At 48.3% G+C, this 19,657-nt stretch overlaps 1 protein-coding gene across 1 annotated transcript in view; it reads left to right on the plus strand.

Annotated features, from left to right (window-relative positions):
* The first annotated feature begins 5,947 nt into the window (after positions 1–5,947).
* Positions 5,948–19,657, plus strand: part of RHBDL3 (rhomboid like 3) — a 607,196-nt gene continuing 593,486 nt past the window's right edge. The window contains exon 1 of the mRNA XM_086930901.1: positions 5,948–7,274. Coding sequence (XP_086787027.1) covers positions 7,152–7,274 — 123 coding nt within the window. The 5' untranslated portion in view covers positions 5,948–7,151. The remainder of the gene's footprint in view (positions 7,275–19,657) is intronic.

Genomic DNA, 19,657 nt, shown 5'->3' on the forward strand with positions numbered 1-19,657 from the left:
CAAGGGGGTAGCCATGAGCTGCCCCTTCGCACCGGAATTGGCGGTACTATTTATGGCGATGTATGAAGAGGCGTACATTTATCACAACAATCCTTTCATTCAATACATCGGAGCGTGGCTCCGGTTTATTGATGATGTTTTTATGACCTGGACGGGTGATAGTGACACCCTTGATCAGTTCCATCAATGGTTGAATGACAGAACTGCCGATATAAAATTCAGCATTTCCAGTTCAACTAGGAGGATTGCATTCCTAGACGTGGAGGTCTTCCCTTTTGAAGGGAAACTGGCCACCACCCTATACAGCAAACCCACTGACAGAAACAAGTCCTTGATGTTTTCAAGTAATCATCCTAGGAACCTCAAGGAAAATCTCCCATATGGGCAGTTCTTGCGAGTTCGCAGGAACTGCACGTTTAAAGAAGATTTTCAACATCACTCAGCAAAATTAACATCCAAATTGTGTGATAGGGGGTACCCTAAGAAACTCGTGAAGCGCTGTATGAAGAGAGCGCAATGGACACCACGCGAGACCACTCTGGAACGCAAAACCAAACCTGAATTAAAACGACAGGTTTGTGTCACGACATATTGCCCTAACGCCAATCATCTGAAAAAGGTCATAAAACAGAGTTGGCATTTAGTGAAAGATCTGGATGACAGTCTTGTAGATATGTCCCTATTTGCCTTTAAAAAGGAAAATAACATTGCCAACCACATAGTCCGGGCTGCTATGCCGGCACCCAAACCTGCGACGCTACGTCAAATGATGGGGATGCCCCCCATTCTTGGACACCACAGATGTGGCACTTGCCTCTGTTGTGAATCTTCTGTTGAGGGTTCACTGTTCCAACATAACGGAATCTTCTGGAAACATGAATCCTTTAGTAACTGTAAGAGCAAGTTTGTTGTTTATGGCATTACATGCCCTTGTCGTCTACTGTACATAGGCAAAACCAATCAGGAGATCCGTCATCGGATCTCGCAACATAAATCGAGAATCAAAAGGAAGGTCGAAAACGCCCCTTTGGTGCTCCACTGGACGCGGAAGCAACATTCTGTAAGTGACCTAAAATGGACTGTAATTTCCAAAGTGGAAAAAAACCCTCGTGGTGGCGATCAAAATCTTGCATTGTCGAAACGGGAAGCTTTCTTAATAGTCAAATTTGACACAGCAGTTTCTGGGCTGAATGAGTTAAGCGAAATATTTAAATTATAACCAGGTCTGTTTCACATACATTTACACCCACTATACCTGTAAATCCAGTCCTGGTTTTTTGGTTCTTCGTTTCAAGTAGACTACCGGGAACCATTGTGGACCTGTAAATCCGGTCCTGGTTTTCCGTCTCAAAGCAGACTACCGGGAACCATAGTGGGCGTATACTAAATTTTGACCTATATATAAGGGCGGTCAGGCGGTAGCTCGGCTAGCTAAGGCGCTTGAGCCAGAGTGCAGCACCCTCGCTACGCCGTCGGCCGAAGGTCTGGATTAGTGAATCCATTGTGAGTATAACTAGACTGCATGTCTTGTGGTGTTAGCCGGTCCCACTTTCCCGCTTTGCAACTAACCTTGATCCTGTTGTTTTTGCCGTAGTAACTACTTTCCAACATGCCCTCTGCGTGCAGCGCCGCGTTGACGGTAATACGCCCAAAACCTTTTCAAATTTAGTCCCACCCACCCGGATTAATGTTCCCCTGACACTCGGTATGTTACATTTTCCAGGGCCTGTGAATTGTCCGTAATCAGCGAGCCGCGTTCGGCGGACCACGCCCTCCGTAAATAACTACGGTAAGCCGCATTGCTTTCTTGATGTTTCATTACAACACTGGCAGTTAATATTTCAACTGTTCTTACGGGCCCACGTTGGTTCTTTTCTAGGCGCTCTAAATAATCCTAGATAAAGTGTTGGCTAAAGCTATTTCTACACTGAACGTTCAGTGTTTCCGGTAAGAAACTTCAGTAGTTACACCTCGATACTTAAGTATCCTCCGGCGGTCTCTGTAAACTGAAGCTTTTGTTCCATTACTCCCTTACAGACTTCGTGCCAGTATTTATTTTCATTTCGACGGTGTTGTACTCCGAAATAAAGGTCCAAGAATAGTAGGTAAGAACTTCTGTAGTTATCTCAGAACTACTCGCCCACATTAGAAAGAAACCCGCCCAGACTATATACTCGCTCACTTATTTACAGGTAAAACATTCGTCCTTCCAAGTGTTTTTTGACTTCGCTTCAAGTATAGCATTCCCGTCTTTTACTAAGGCAGGTAAGTTTTTTAAAAAAAACTCCTCCAATTCCTTATTCCTCAGCCACCCCGATTAGGTCCTCACCGTAATCAATGTCTGTCTTGACCATTTGTAGGTACTGTTCCCCCCCCAGCCTAGATGCTATGAATTTCATTACCTGGATGCACTTTCGCTAATTGGTAAGCTGTGGAGGAAAGGGTGCTATCTGAGTGAGGAACCTGATGTTGATCTATTGAATGCACATCTTTTATAAACTTTCCCTCTAAATATATTTTTTCCTTTTCTAGATAAAACTAAAGGCCCTGAAGAGAATCCTCCTAGACTAGCAGGATTCGAAACGCGTAGGCCCCTGCCACTCTTGAGTCTGCATGGGTGATAAGCTCATCAAAAATCTTTCTGTTGCTTATCACTACTTCTTGTACATTACCTAGTTGATTTCTTTTTTAACCAAAACACTGAGAATATTCGAATTTGCTTAAGGAATGTACTTTTTGTATGAATAATTTTCTAGTGACACCCTTCAAAATACTTTGCAGACTGTGGTTTCCCCCAGTATTCTTGTGCTTGTTTGTTCACTGTAAATATTGTTCACTGTAATATATTGTACACGTTACTATTTCCTTGCAGCCCCTTTTCGCCCCTGAATGGTTGAATGTTGTATGCCTGTGACATGTTTGATATGGTGAAAGATTCCCTTATTTCCTATTTTTGTACCTAGCATGTATTATCGTTTATCTTTTTGAATAAGTTTTCCAAGAAAACAGTTGCTCTTTGACAAAATTGAACAAAATAATAAAAGCTACTAATCAGCCCCCAGTCTTGAATTACTTTTTCAGGTTCTGTGTTATAACATATGTTAATTATCCTTTGTTATCAGTACTGGCATTTTCTTTCTGTTTTTTCGGATATTGGCTCAGCCATACTGATCAGAGCCACCCCTTTGTAGTTTTTTGGTACCTATGAGCAGGGCATATAGGATCTGAATGAGGGGCTGGTGTTTCAGCCCCCTAAAGGCAGTGCTGGGGATCCACTCCAGAATCCCCTCGTAGAAGATGCGCCGTGCCACCTCCTGGTCCGAGGGCTGAAATTCCCGAATGTAAACCCGGTCCTTGGTCCTGGCATCCTCCTCTTCAGCGGCGACAAAGGACGAGGAGACTGGGGCAGCTGCTGGCATCAAGGGCCACATCTGGGAGGAGGACACGATCTGGGCATCTTTCTGTGTGCTCCCCGGTTTGGAATTGTGATCTTCAGCCACTATTTTAGTCTCGCAAACCATTTTGGAAGACGAATAATTCATGCAAGTAGCCAGGGGCCGCGACAGGGTGCGAGGAATGCTGCAGAGGTGCACTGCTGTGCCGGACCTGATGGGATTGTACGTGGAGGCTGTCAGGCAGAGGAGCTCCTCCGCATCTTGGGGATGTATTTATATTGCGCCAGAGCCGGTGCGGGTCTCGTCCTGGTGGGAGGGAAGGCGATCGAGGGCCAGGCGCTCGCCACATTGGCTGTCAAATTCCGTCATGTGACAAGAAACGCCTGCCCCCCTTTCTTCTCTACTTCACTTCAGTGCAAATTACTACATCTTTTTCTGCTCTTTCACTTTGACCATGTATGTAATGCGGAACGGGGCCAGAGACACGGAGAGCGAGGCAGCGGTTTTATTGCCAGTTTGTGAACGGTGCTAATGAAAGGGCTTGAAGGCAGTACCGCGATTGGTTAGCAAAAAAAACATGATGGCCTGCACTGCAAATCACGAGTCTCACGTCTCAGGAGACCCGCCCAACTACTTAGCTCGTGAGCGCGTAGAAAGAAATAGGTACTGCATGTACGGAATCAGTACCTGTGGTGACAAACTGACCCCAGGGAAGATCTGTGCTAGGCGGCGGCTGGGGCTGGAGGACTCCCGCTCCTCCCTCGAGACTGGCCAGAACTCCGGGGCTCCCCCTTCACTTGGGAGCCCAGGGAAGGACACGGCAGACGGCTTCTTCTCCTTGCGCTGGAGCTCTTCTTCTCCGGCACTTCCGCTTGTCCCGCCCCCGGCCTGCCTGACTTCCGGGTCGCGGCCAATAGCAGCGCGGCCCTGGGGTCGGGAGGCCGGACAGCGCCTCCTAATCTCCCACCGGGCCAGCGGCGGTGTAAACACGGGGCAATGCCGGGTGGGCACCGGCTTCAATTAAAATATAAAGCGAGGTGGCACTCGCTCAAAGGCGGCAATGTCCCTGGCAGGGTGGGCACCTGCCAGGGGGCTCCAAAAAATCGGCAAGGGACGGGGCAACTGTATTGAGGGCGGGTGCCGTCAATGCCGGAACGGACTCGGGGGCGTTCCCGAGAACTGACGTCGCCAAAAGCCAAAAATTCTCGGGAACGCCCCCGAATCTGGTCCTGCATTGACGGACAAACGTGTCTTCCAATGGCTAGCCTCCATTTATGGAGCTAGCCAATGAAAGACGGGGGCGGATTCCCAGCCCCCATACTATACTCATTAGCTTTTTCCTAGCACATGCGTACTTCGTACGCATTGGCTAGGCAAAACCTAAAAAGTGCATGTAATAGCTGTATGTCTTTGCCTACAGTGCAGTAGGAGAAGTGCATCATGTGTTTTTCCTGTTGGGCACTTGGTTAATGTGAATGACGTAGCTCTGTCATTATCTGCTTACTGCTCATAGGTACTGGAAGTAGGGTTTTGGTGACCGGCGGAGAGCTTCAGCAACCCAAAAGAACCATGCTGGAGTTCAGAAGAGCAATGAGCAATAAAGATGCCTTTGAGTTTTATTTGTTTTTTGTCACATTTGCTGTAGTTCAAGGACAGATGCAGATGCCAAATGTCAGGCTAAGTGTTCTGATAAATTGCTGCTTATTCTTTTAAGATGGAGAATGCTGTTTACTTTTCTTTCCTAGAGGATTTTGTAAAGTGAATTTTGTGACAATGTCACAAAGACGTGGCTCTTTAACCAGTAACACTGATCATTAACCATTCTTGGAGCCATTAACACCTTGGGAAAGTTATGTGAATAATCTAGCGCCGAGACGCCTGCGGGTATTCGTTCGTGCTTAATAAATGGCATAAATAAATAAATAAATAAATAAATAAATAAATGTCGTTGGGGCACAGGGAGTGCCCTGGCTGTGGAATGCCAGTTTTTTTCAGACTCACAGCATTTAAATACCTGTAAAATAACTACAAATATTTCAGAATGTATCAACAGTTAGGAAAGCAGAAATTAAGTGCATTTTAAGTCATTCTGGTGTGTGATAAAACATATATTTTAATAGGATCAAAACAAAATGAAGTCACTTTACTTGGTGACTGGCAAATAGAAAATGTGGCTGAAAACAGATTTGCACACGACTCATTTGTTATACTTGTTGTGAGAACCGTGGCTTTTTCATAATCCCTGTGGCTTCAGTGATGTAACATTGATGCCAGCGCCTCGACTCTGAAGAGTGTTCCAGCGCCGCAGCGGATCTCCGGCTGCCCCCGGTGCATGGGATGTGCTGCAGACGGGGGGAGCAGCGGGGGGAGGCCGCTGCCTGAGACAGGCCATGCTGCTCGGTGTGAATTCCGCTCCAGCCTGCCTGGAAACGGGACTCACTCCTCTGTGCTGTGCAGTGATGCGCTCCGGCTCCGAGCGCCCGCGCTAGAGGGTGCTGGGGGAGGTCCCGCGAATACCCGCACCAGGACGTGAGCAAGTGCCGATCAGGTCCTCTGAACGGCGGCGCCAGGAGGCGAGCAAGTGCCAAGAAGGAGCTCTGTGCGCCCGCAGTAGGAGGCGAGAAAGTGCCAAGAAGGAGCTCTATGCGCCCGCACTAAGAGGTGAGGAAGTGCCAGTGAGAGGCTTGAATATACGCACCGGCACCAGGAGGCGAAAAAGTGCCAAGAAGGAGCTCTGTGCACCGGCACTAGGAGGTGAGGAAGTGCCAGTGAGTGCGCCTCATATACGTGCCGGCACCAGGAAGTGAGGAAGTGCCTCGGAGGTCCTGAGCGTCCGCACCAGGAAGCGAGAAAGTGCCAGGAGGGCGCATCAATATACATACCGAGAGGTGAGGGCGTGCCTCAGAGGTCCTCTAACACCGCACCAGGAGGTGAGAAAGTGCCAGGTCGGTGCGCTGGGCGACTGCACCAGAAGTGAAGTGCATTGAGTGCGTCTCGGTAGCCACAACGGGAGGTGAGGAAGTGCCAAAAATGACCTCTGAGCGCCCGCACCAGGAGGTGAGGAAGTGCCAAAAAGGAGCTCTGAGCGCCCACACCAGGAGGTGAGGAAGTGCCAAGAAGGTCCTCTGAGCGCCTGTGGAAGTGTCAGTGGAGGTCGTCTGAGTACCCGCTCCGGCAGATGGGGTGCTTGTTGGGGATCCCTTGAGTACCAGGAGGTGACGAAGTGCCAGCGGGAGTCGTCTGAGTACCCGCTCCAGGATTCCAAGAGCTGCTGGGGACCTGAGGGCATTGACGCCAGACGCCAGGCGGTACCGGGGGAGTGTCGGTGCACCTGAAGTGCCAGGCGAGATCAGCTGCGCGCCCATACCAGGAGGCGCGGCGGTGCCAGTGGAGGTCGGTCCACCTGGCACACGCGCCAGGAGGTGCCAGGGGAGGGCTCTTGGCACCCACGCGATGCGCTGAGGAAGTGCCAGGGGAGGTCCCGCGGGCTCCCACGCGAAGCGCCGAGAAGGTGCCAGGGAGGTCCTGAGTGCGCGGGCCGGGAGCAGCAGCCGGCTCGGTGTGGCGCAGTGTCCGAGGCGCGGAGCGGGGGGTCTGAGCTCCTCTGCAGGGTGCCCGGGTCGGGGGGTGTCCGTGCGTCTGGAGCATGCTGCTGGACGCCTGCTGCCCCTCCTGACAGGAGGCATGGAGGACCTGGCGGCAGGCGCTGCTGCTGAAACTTTGCCCGGTACTGGCTAGTGCTCGCCTCTTCCAGACATGGGGGAGAGAATCCGCACGGAGCCGCCGGCCAACCCGTCCCCGGCGGTGGCTCTCGGCTCGGAGGCGGAGGAGATCGAGGTGCTGGAATCGGTGGAAGTGCTGCCCATGGCCCCGGAGGATGTGAGTGTCTGTAGTTTGTAGCAGCATGCCGACCTTGCACTGTCTGATGCCTCTTGTCGTTCTTATCTCACAATAGCTGCAGGAGCACTTTGCACAGACGGCACTGTATGCTTTACACACATCTATCTATCTATCTATCTATCTATCTATCTATCTATCTATCTAAGTGTATATATATATATATATATATATATATATAGAGATATATATATATATATATATATCTTATATATATATATATATATATATATATAGATATATATATTCCAAGGATAATCCGGCTGCAAGGCAGGCTCAGCTCGTCCTGAAAACACGGACACGGACCCAAGTTTTGTGCAAGGTGGTTTATTTGGTGTTGGTGCTCCCAGCCATCATGACGCGTTTCGCGCTACACAGAGCGCTTGATCACATGACCTGATCTAAGTGTGTGTATATATATATATATATATATATATATATATATATATATATATATATATATATATATATATATATATATATATATATATATATATATATATATATACACACACACACACACACACACACACACACACACACACGTTTTTCTGCCTTTGGGGAGTTTCACTCTGCGCCTTGCAAATCCTGTCCTGTTACTGGGAAGTGCCGGGACTGTCTCTTTAAGACTACAATTTTACTGAAAGAGGGCGGTCGCATCGCAGGAGTTGCAGTGCCCTTAGATGTGGTCAGGTGCAGCTTGATATGGAATGTGACAGTTTTAGTGAAGTGATGGGAGCGTCACTGTACAGTTGCACAGGGGGGTCGCTGCAAAAGTGCTTACACAGCTCGTTCGAAATTTGCGTTTCAGAAAGTGTTGTTACTAGGCCGTGGAGAACATCTTGCACCGGCCGGCCCTCTGAATGTGTGGGAAGGGAATGCACTGCCACAGAGGTGCTGGTACTGGCTGTGAAGGTACTGACACGAGTTTCCGTTTCACCTGTGCTGCTGAAACAGTCTCTGTGAAGACATCCCCGGCCTGCTGTAAGCTCGATTCATAGAATCCAAGGAGTGACAAAATCAGCTTCTTTATAATGTTAAAAGGCAGAAAAAAAATCCAAAGCCATACATCTAAAAGCAAAGCAATAGCGTTCAGGCGTGGTAGTAGTGAGTCGACGGATACGGTAAAATGCATGTAACGGTTGTAGTTTACTACACCAACTAAAGCCAAAAGGGGACTTTTTCCTTGCTTGCACCAGGGCCCAAGGCATGCTTATTGCGCTACTGGTGACAGCTGATTGTACGTCGTATCTCTCAGCTGCGAGGTCGGGAAGGTTACACTTATTTACGATGCGGTGGAGTAAGGTCATGCTGAGCTGTGTACACCCAGAGGAAGTCTAACCTTTGACCTGCACGCTGATCGCTTCACCAGTCTGCAGGTATGCTGAAAGTATTGCAATCCTGCTGAAAGTTGTTGCTAATCGAGTGTGTTGTCCAGGATCACACAATTTGTCACCAGGTGTTTAAACGAGCAATGTAACGCTGGTTCTCCAGTTGACAGGGCCTCCACTAGCAACACATGTCCCCCAGTTCACAGAACGACACTTCTTCTACTCCGTGAAAAGCAGCACTGCCCATCTGAAGAGTACTTGTACTGCCCCGTGGGAAACAGCCTGCCAAGACGAGACGCGTCAGGGGCTGTATATTCAATGGAGCGCATTCCAGCTGACAAGTACCAAAGATGTTGCATTAGAAGTAGTGCAGTCCTGCGGAGAGGTTTTAGTGCCCTTACATTAAAAGGAACAGTTCTCCACTAAAAGCAATAAAGTCCCACTGAGAGGTGCAGAAGATACTTTCACAAAAATGTTTATCAGCCCTGCAGTTTAGTAAAATAGGTACACTACTGCAAATCCAGGTGCTGTCCCATCAAATGTAGAGCTACCCTTTAAATGCAGAGTCCATGTGTCGGGAAGTCTACAGATATCTGTGCACTGTGCCTTTAATTCTCTCAAAACACAATAGCACGCTGCACCTTGTTGTTCGCGCGGCTAATTTCAGAGCACGTGGGCTGATAATGAGATCACTTTTCCGCGGATGCCTGCGCCCGCCGCCGGAGCCCGTGGGGCCGCGCGCGCTGCAGGTCTGGGGACGCGGTTAATTCCCCGGCACGTGATGCCGCGATGAGGTCACCGTCGGCGGGCGCGCGCAGGCTCTGGATGCTCCATGCCTTGCGCTGGTGTCTGCCCCGGGTGAATGTGTCTCAGGGTCATTGCAGGACGTGAGAGACAGGAGTGCAGCCCCGTTCTTGGCTCGGCTTGTGTGGAGCCATGCTTGCAGGTAACCCCAACCTGCAGGCGGGGGGAACAGAGGCACGCAGGGAAGTTGGGCGAGACCCCAGCTTTTCCTTTAGAAACACAGCCCCTGGTAGTGACGACCAGAGGCGCAACTAGAGCCAAATTTCGAGAAATGGTGTGGGGACTAAGAAAAATGTTCTGGGGTGGGGGGGGGGCTGAAACTTTAAGCAATAGGCAGAGTGGGGCAACAGGGGCTCTTACGAGGGGTGAAACAACAACAAAGCCTCTTTAACATGCAAATGGTCTTTTAAAGACCTGTGAAATGCGTGGGTGCAGCTGTGTGTGTGCCTGTGAAGCTGTGGAATCTGGGGCTGCACACACGAGGGGGAGGGGGCTGAAGCCCTTTGAGTCCAATGGGTGTTGCGCGCCTGGTGACGATGCCCGATGTTATATTTCCAGGGTATAATGTCTCTCTGGGTTAATGCATCCCATGCCCCCTCCCCCATACTTTATAGTGACAGGTATACAGATAACCCTGCCTTAAGGACTATAAAATGAGTACAGTTGTACCGTGTAGCATTAAACATCTGCCATAAAGTGCCGGGAGACCGACTGCTGTTAAGAAATGCTTCATAATGACACTATTTGTATGTTAACGCAGACAACGTTCCGTTTCCACCCCATGCTAAGAATTCAAGGACACCGCAGTGGGAAAGCTGTCACCAGGCCTTAACAGACACCGAACGGCCCCAGGAGGCTGTGTAACAACAAGAACGAGTACCTCTTCGCCATGATGCTTGCCCACCTTCAGGGTGGCTTACAGTAGCATCTCACACAGGAGTAACTTTAAAGAGCTGGTGTCGCAACAACCCAGAAGTCGTCAATCACCAGCCAGGTATAAACACCTGCCCCACTCCCTCCCAATCAGCCAGAAATCTCGGCGTGGTCTTTGACACCTCACTCTCTATGACGCTCCAAGTAAATAGGACCGTGGCCACATGCTGGGGTGTTCTCAGGATTCTAAATAGGATCCGTAACTATCTTTCTCTCCAGGCTCGTAAGCAGATTGCAGTCGCTCTTGTTGGCTCCAGGCTCGATTATTGCAACTCCCTGTATGTGGAGTCCAACAAGGGCCTTATCCATCGACTGCAAATCGTGCAGAATGCTGCAGCGCATTTTGTTCTGGCCCTCCCCTTGGCATCTTCAGCCACGACTGCTAGGAGAGATCTTCATTGGCTCCCTGTTCAGCATAGAGTCTTTTTTACGATTCTATGTCTTACATACAGAGCTCTTGCGGCTAGCACGGACGATGCACTTGGGTCTCTACTTACCCGCTATATCCCAACCAGATCTCTCCAATCTGCTGGGTTATTTCAACTGGTAGTGCCCCGTACAAGGCTAGCCAGATGGGGAGCGAGAGCTTTTTCTGTCGCCGCTCCTAAGCTCTGGAACTCTCTTCCACTTGAGGTCAAAACCCTACCCTCAATTGATCTGTTCAAAAAGGCCCTTAAGACGAGGTACTTGACCAAAGCCTACCAATGAGAGAACGCTGGTTTGATTTGCGAGCTGTTTTATTTGAATTAGGCGCCTTGACGCCCATTGGGCAAAGTTTGCGCATGACAAAACTCATTTCATTCATTTATTTCATTCAAATAGCAGATGCCATAATGAACCTTCTATATGTCCAAGCGCCGTATTCAGTTAATTCATCCATGAGAAGTTATTCCCCACAGCAGTGGTTAGTTTGTAAAAAAAACAAAAAAACGCTGGAGCTCCTGTCAGGAGGCAGCTTGCACCAGCCCATTTCTCCTGTTAGCGCCACCTAAAACAGAACCCACTACTAACCATGAAAGTAGGGAGAGGAAGTGGTGTAATGACTAGAGTTGCTGACTTCATAGCTTTGGAACCAGGTTCAAGTCTCGGCGATGGTTCAACATCCTGTGATTCCGGGCAAATTACTTCATCTTCCCCTGCCTAACATAAATGAATGTGTTCTTAACTGGTGGTCATGAAAAGTGCCAGTGTTGATGATTAAGTGCCGGTGCTGAGCACCGGAAACCACCAGCTCAAATGAAGTACTGCCCCACAGTATTGTGGTGCTAGTTTTTAGGGACAGAGACTTAAAGCCCATATCCTTACCTTTAAGTACAACACACGATTACAAATGGATACTGAACTCTCAACTGCGCATCTAATCAGACTTCAAGGCGCTAGTGTGCGTATGATGCGTAGATTCGCCACTTCGTAGTACTTCTGTCAGAGAAGCCGCCAAGCCTTGCAACAATATCAAGTTTGCGGTAACACTGTTGGAGCACATGTGGCCCTCGTGCATGACGCCCCTTGTTTCTCGTGAAGGACTTCTTCCCACCATGCATGATGAGAGGAGCACACTGAGCTGTGCCATCATGTGCATGGTGACTTTCACATCAGAGCACATCTCTGGCCCTCGCGCCCACACCCAGTTCATCTCATATATCACACTCCACCCATGCAACTTCCAACCATTTGTGCAAGGTCGTGCTCACTTTACTTCTTACTAGGGAACAGGAGTTGGAGGCCGCGTCAGTGGTAGCTGAGCACTATACACATGACAAAAGCAGTGACATTTGCTGTTCTCTGATGTCTTTTTAAGTAGCAGATGTATATCTAAGGCTACGTCTTGTTACAAAACGACACCAGTTACACATAGACTGAGCATGCATGTGTCCAAAATCATCCAATGAATTGATAATTATCCAGGGGAGGAGTTAGGTGAAGGATAAATGAAGCATGTAATCTTTCAGCTGTAGTATTACTTTCTGTTTTGTTCTGTTATAGCACTCTTCTGATTCCAAAGCTCGAACAGAACGCGGGCCCATTTCCTGGGATTCTCGTTTTCCTGAGGCAAAAAAGTCTGTGATCATTGCATCTGGGTGTGTGTCATGAAGGCTAGGGGTGGATTATATTAGATAGTGTCCAGGAAGGTTAGATTATATAATGTATTGGGTATTTGTTTTAAAGAACAAACAAAAGTTGATTAGACAAAATTAATGCCCATGCAACTTTCATATAAAACAATATTCATAAAGTTAATACATAACATCCTTTAAAAGATTACCATATGCTAAAAAAACACTATTCTGCAACTTTATTAGTACATCTATTGCACTCTAATCTAATACGATATTTCATTAAAATTTGAATAATATACTAGGACTTTAAGTGCTCAAACTTAAGACGGATAATAGATTGAAAAGTGTATCTGATCTTTTATTCGTACAGTAAACACAATGGCCACGATAAACAAAATCTAGCCTTATAAGATAGGAATTGAATGTAGGGATGGAGGTCCGTTGTACTGCCTCTGTGTAGACAGTATGTGTATGGAAGGTGCTGATGGCCTTTGCTGTTTCTTTTGCTGGAGTGTGTGATTGTCCATTGCTGACATTTGCGTGATTGTTCTCTTTGGAAGCATGTTGCTTATTATGCATCTTTGATCCAAAGTTGTGTGCAAGCGGTAAAATCAGATTAACTTAAGGATGGGTGATATGATGTGAATGTACTGTAGAGGTGACACCACTAAGTCAATGATATGGTTCGGAACCATGTTCTGCGCAATATAGTCTGAAGGGCGATCTCTATTGTGCGCTGTTGGTGCAGGGATAAGTCTGTGTTATACTAGAAATGGATGGGTGCAGAGCACTGCTGTGGTAATCTGTTGTGAAGGCTTGACATCTCTGCAAGTGTGATGGAACAACTTCTTGCAAGGCTGTCTCAGTCTTTCACTGCATGCTTTAGTGATCATGAATAGTGAATATGACTGGAGGGATGACATGAATACAGCTGGACCTGCAAAGCTGCCCAGAAGGAGTGATGCTCTCACCAACACCCCCGTAGACAGCAATCATCAAAAGAGTACAGAAATGCTATTCTTTGATGTTGGCCCGTTAAATATTCTGTTACTTTTGGTGATCCAAACCTTTGCAAATCGAGTAAGCATATAGGAATGACACCTCAGCACAACAATACATTCAATAAAGTGCTTGTTGCTGCGCTCACTGTGATAATGTTGGATTATAAAGGCGTCACTCAGCCTTCTTTCCTTCTCACTTACTGCCCGATATGCCTACTGGCATACAGGGCAACAACAAAGTAACTTCAGTTTGTCTTGCTCCTCCCGTTTCCTGCAAAAGTCATCGAGAAGACCGTCAACAAACAGCTGGCCGCCTTCCTCGAGACAAATGGATCCCTCGACCCCTCACAGTTGGCTTCCGAGCCAACCACAGCACCGAGACCGCCCTCATCGCTGCCACCGACGACATCCGAGCCCTGATGGACAACGGAGACACAGCGGCCCTCATCCTCCTAGACCTCTCCGCGGCATTCGACACGGTCTGCCACCGCACCCTAGTGCATCGCCTCAGCAACGTCGGAATCCAGGAGAAGGCACTGGATTGGATCATCTCCTTCCTCAACGGACGAACGCAGAGAGTCCGCCTACCACCGTACAAGTCAGAGGCCACCGAAGTCATCTGCGGCGTCCCCCAAGGATCCTCTCTGAGCCCCACCCTCTTCAACGTCTACATGAGCCCCCTCGCGGCCATCGCACGCCGACACAACCTCAACATAATCTCCTACGCCGACGACACCCAGCTGATCCTGTCCCTGACCAACGACCCCGCCGCCGCCAGAGCCAACCTGCACGAAGGGATGAAAGAGGTAGCCGAGTGGATGACGACCAGCCGCCTGAAACTGAACTCAGACAAAACGGAGGTCCTCATCCTGGGCTCCTCGCCCTCCGCCTGGGACGACTCATGGTGGCCCCCCGCCCTGGGCACCGCACCCAAACCGACAGACCACGCACGCAACCTGGGCTTCATCCTGGACTCCTCGCTCTCCATGACCAGACAAGTCAACGCCGTCTCCTCGTCGTGCTTCAACATCCTGCGCATGCTACGGAAGATCTTCCGGTGGATCCCCACCGAGACCAGGAAGACCGTCACCCAGGCCCTCGTCACCAGCCATCTGGACTACGGCAACTCCCTCTACGCCGGAACCACCGCCAAGCTCCAGAAGAGACTCCAGCGGATCCAGAACGCCTCAGACAGACTCATCCTCGACATCCCACGCAACAGCCACATCTCCGGACATCTGAGAGACCTGCACTGGCTCCCCGTCAACAAAAGAATCACCTTCCGTCTCCTCACCCACGCACACAAAGCCTTACACGACCAAGGCCCGAGCTACCTCAACAACCGAATCAACTTCTACGCTCCGAAACGCCACCTCCGATCAGCCAGCCACGCCCTCGCCGCCGTCCCCCGCATCCGAAGAGCGACAACAGGAGGAAGGTCCTTCTCCTACCTGGCCGCCAAGACCTGGAACTCCCTCCCGACCGACCTGCGCCTGACCCAAGACCACCTCTCCTTCAGGAAGAAGCTGAAGACCTGGCTATTCGAGCAGTAACGGCACCCCCCCCCCCCCCCAAGCGCCTTGAGACCCTACGGGTAAGTAGTGCACTCTATAAATGTCTTTGATTGATTGATTGATCTTGAGCAAGCGTCTGTATGGCTCCACAGCTATGGTTCAGGGTTTTCATTTCTGTTTTCACAGTTCGCCTCCAGGTTTTCCTTGCCCTCCCTCTCTTCCGTTTGCCTTCTGGGGTCCAGTGGAGAGCTGGTCTTGTCTTGTGATGGAGTCTTGTTCTCGTATGATGATGTGTACTTTCTATCTCCTTATCCTCATAATGATGGTGACCATGCTCTCTTACTTGCATCTGTTGAGTAGGTCCAGGTTGGAGATGGATCCCCACAAGAAAATATGTCAGATTCTTCTCAGGTTACTAGCGTGGAAGTCAGTTTGTTTATGTCGCTTTTCATCATCCACCATCATTCTGTTACTAGAGTGTGGACATGGACAGAACACAGCTCTGGTAAAACTTCATCTTGGTGCTAGTGCTGTACTGGGATGAGTTCCACGCATTTTTCATAATCCTGAAGGTATCCCGGCCTTGTTCAGTCTACTTATAATGTCACTGCCTGCCCCTCCATCATATCTGATAGCTCTGCATATGCAGCTGAACTCTTCATTTATGACTAGGTCCGCTCCATCCATTTTGATTGGTAAAGGGTTTGTGATCTTAGGTGGCATGACTTCTGATTTCTTCGTGGCCCACTTGCTGTATGTAGATGTTGGGGTGAGACTTCTTTTTCTGCATACGCTGGTGTTTTTGCTGGAGCAAGGCTAAGTCATCCACATAGTCAATGTCCTCCAGTGTAGAGAAAAAAGTCTGTTTGATGCCTCTGGATTGGTCTTCTGTTGTGCTCAGCATCACCAAGTTCAAGACCAGCTTGAAGAGCAAAAGTGACATTGCGCATTCCTGTCTCACACCCTATCTAGATTTCGAAGCTGTACTCACTGTTTCCCCTCTTGTAGATAAATTGATCATAGAAGTTCTTGATGAGGAGAACTATCTGCTGTGGTATGCCATCGGCTTTCAGTATATGCCTGAAAATGTCACGGTGGATAATGTCAAAGGATATTTCAAAAGCAATAAAGTTGATTTATAGTTGTTTCTGTCACTCTGTGTCTGTGCACTTCTTTATGTTGTGTGGAGCAAGGATCTGATTAACCCAGCCTGTTGCTTTTTTAACTGCTTGTCCACAGCTTCAGAAATGCGCTGTACAATGATTTTCGCAAGGATTTTACTCGAGATCAACAGAAGGGTGACTTCATGCCAGTTGTTAAAATTGGTTAATGCACCCTTCTCTGCAATCTTGTTGAGGATGCATTAGTTCCAGTCATCTGGTACTTTCTTTCCCAACAAAATCAATGTAAACATTGGTTGGAGGGTCTTGGCTAATGTTTGAGGGTCTACCTTGAACATTTCTGGATTCAGTTTGTTTTGACCAGGAGCATTTCGGTTCTTGAAAGATCGGGTGGCAGTGAGGATTTCGTCTTTCTGAGGTGAGGCGGTTTCACACCCAAGCCTCTGCTTTTTGGATGTCCGCTTCACTTGTTGGTACTGGTCCGCACAAATCGGCTTTGAAGTGCTCAGCCCGTCTTGCTTTGCTGCTCCTTCTCTGTTGTTAGTAGTCTGCCTTCTGTGCCCATGATTGGGCTATTGTATGTTGCAAGAGATTTACCACTGACTATCTTCTTGATCTTGAAGACCTTCCCCCGTCCGGCTGCCTCCTCTGCAGGAGAGGAGGCAGCCAGTTTTAGCCTTCTAATGCCGATGGAAGGTGTACTGTTGAGCTGGATACCAATAATAATTGATGTTCTGGGTGATATAAAACCATAAAATCAGCATTTCACAGGAGCAGAGCGAAGTTTGTTCTTATTGTTTATCATTAAAGGGTAAATTCTACATATTCAAAGTGGTGGGAGTTTGAAGGTGGAGAGGTTAGACCGTGAGGTCCAAGGAGCTTAGATTGCAATTTCAAATTAAGGCTGCAATCCCCCTGATAGCAGCCTCTGGAAGTGGAAAGGGGGGGTCCTGTGGACCCTACCGCCATCCCCTTGCAGACGGGTGCAGTCACTCACTGCACTCCCCTGGAAGGGGATTTCTAATCCCCCTTAAAAGTGCAGGCGGGGGACTGCCTGCATAGTGAAATACGGAGCGACTGTTTCAAAGCTGCTCCGTATTTCACTTGAATGTGCTGCCCCCAGGTCAGCACGAGTTTGCGGCAACCTTGAACAGCGCATTCAATCGAATACGGTGCACTCTCCTTGTTAGCGCAGAGCGCACCTTTTGAAATGTGCGCCTGGCACTTACGAGGAATATGTGCCGCATTGTATTATACCGCCCCAGGTGGAGTCCCACCGTGATGTCCTCTTCCTGAAGATCACTATTTCTGACTTGTCTGTGTTCAGCTTTAGACAGTTAGTCTGTGATGCAAGGTGTGTGTAATTATTGACACAAATTATTTTGAAGAGCAATATATGGAATAGCTGGTTTCTCATAAAAGAATAATGACATCATTTAGAGAAATAAATAAATCAGAAGTAGACATGAGACCCCAGTTGTATTTTGGAAACAAAAATAGCTGTTTACAAGTGCTCAATGCTCTAGTGAACACACAGTGCTGAAGGTAATAATAAAAAAAACGTTTAAAAACAGATGGTGATTTACAATCAAGGCAATGGATGTAATCCACATTGTATGCTACATGATGTCTCTATGCCGTAGGTTCAACAGTTGTCTAGAGCTGAGGATGGTGAGTTCCAGAGAGGTGTAACCTTGAGGTTCCACCTCTGATTTCTGTATGTGACGTCCATGCCATGAGGCCTGTAGATATGTGAATCCCATTGATATGGCTTTAGGGGCTGGACTTGGCTTTGAGGCCACAGAAGGTGAGGTGTTGCTTGGAGTCGGCCGAGATATAGATTATCTTTGTGTTAGTTACCCTGTTAGGTTAGTTGAGACCAGGGTGTTATACTTGATCGGACCTGTCAGGGAAAGCAGCCTTTTCACAACCCAAAAACTGTACCCATAGTGATGTTTCGTCATTCATTCTGCTAGGCATTGATGTTGTGTATTTATTGGAATTTTCAAGCCTCCTGTGCTGCCTGGGTCCACTTCGGATGCTTTAGGGCTCATATTGATAGCTACTAGCGGATAATAACACAAGGAAGAAAAATACTGCAAGCAGAAAGTGGCCGATCTGAGAACCAAAATATCTATAAATGCTGAGAGAAAATTATATGGTTTGAGCTTTTTGTGAACAATTTGAGCTGTTTCCTGCTGTAGGATGAAAGGTGTATCAAGTTGGCTAGTGAGAGTGACCCAACCCCTGCTCATGTTCCTGAAGTATCTAAGTGTAGTGACTGAGTGCAGGCTGGGCTCTGGGAGACAATTAGCTGATGAAAGCACATAGGCTGAGCAGCCTGCACGGAGTGAGGTTTTCAGTTGTCAGGCCTGGGTGATATTTGATGGCTTCTTCTGCGCTGGCTGTGGGCTGATTTCAAAATATGTGCTGCCTGGTTCTGGACCCGATGTGGCTTTCTTATGTCTGATCACTGGCGTCATGTTCAGATTCAGTATGCCCATCATGTGTTTGATTCCGCCCTTAGCCCTTCTTGCATTCATTTATGACTCAACAATAAAGTTTTGTCAGCCGCGAGTTTCACTCTTGGTTATTCAATTCTATTCTGTTCTCTCCCATTGTGGTTTTTGTATTCTGGTCTATTGGGCTTTTCTCTGTGGCTTGGTAATCGGGTATTGTTTTTGTCTCCGAGACAGAAGTGATCACTCTTCTGTAATCATTAAGTGTTTATTCCTTTATTCGGAGCACTATCCCTAGCAGCTTTTATGCACTTTTATTACCCTATTACAAATGGCCATTCAGCGTTCACTCCCCTCTTCTCGTTTCCATCTCCTTCCGTCTCGTGCTGCGTGGGGGTTCTGATGTGAGACCAGGCACTGTTTTTAAAGAGACTTCTCTTCATCGTATAAACCACCATGTTTAGGAAACACTTTTATTCGGTATTCCAGGTCGAGGTTTAGCCGTAGGACACATATAGCTCATATGAACACACTTCGATGTGCGCCATCAGGGACAGTATGAGTTTGTTGCGCCATTAAGTTGGGAGCCAAGTTAGTGAAGTCTGGAGCAGCACTAGGAGGGTTCTGCAAGCAGCTTCCATGGGCTTCTTGTCAGGGTGCAGAGACACTGCAGTAATCACATGGCTGAAAGCAGAATGCATCAAATCCGTGCATAGGTGCTTCTTTCACTCCCAAAAATGATACCTGGAAAGAGAAACAGACAGGCAATCATAAACTCGAGGGTACCCGAGGCCAACCCTATCCATAGTGTAGGTGCTTCCCTGGTACCCACAGCATCTAAGGGTGCCTGAAGCTGCCCTTGTGCCCTGGCTGAAGACGGCTGGAATGCCAGAAACCGGTCCTCGGAAGCTTGTTTCCGGTCCAGGAAAGACATGGCTTGGCAGTTCGGGCTGGACTGTTCCCATGAGGCACAGGGTCAGACTAATTTGCATATAGCCATGTCTGAACTGGGGTGTCAGAGTGGGCTAAAGAACGGTGATGGATTAAACCCAGGTCTTTTGACTGGGTGTGAGTGTTTGATTGATTCAGATGCTCCGTCCATCACCACCCCCTTTTGTACCGCTTGTGCCCTGGCAGCAGGCCTT

The sequence above is a fragment of the Lissotriton vulgaris genome, chromosome 7 (assembly GCF_964263255.1).
Source record: "Lissotriton vulgaris chromosome 7, aLisVul1.2, whole genome shotgun sequence".
Taxonomy (NCBI): Eukaryota; Metazoa; Chordata; class Amphibia; order Caudata; family Salamandridae; genus Lissotriton; species Lissotriton vulgaris.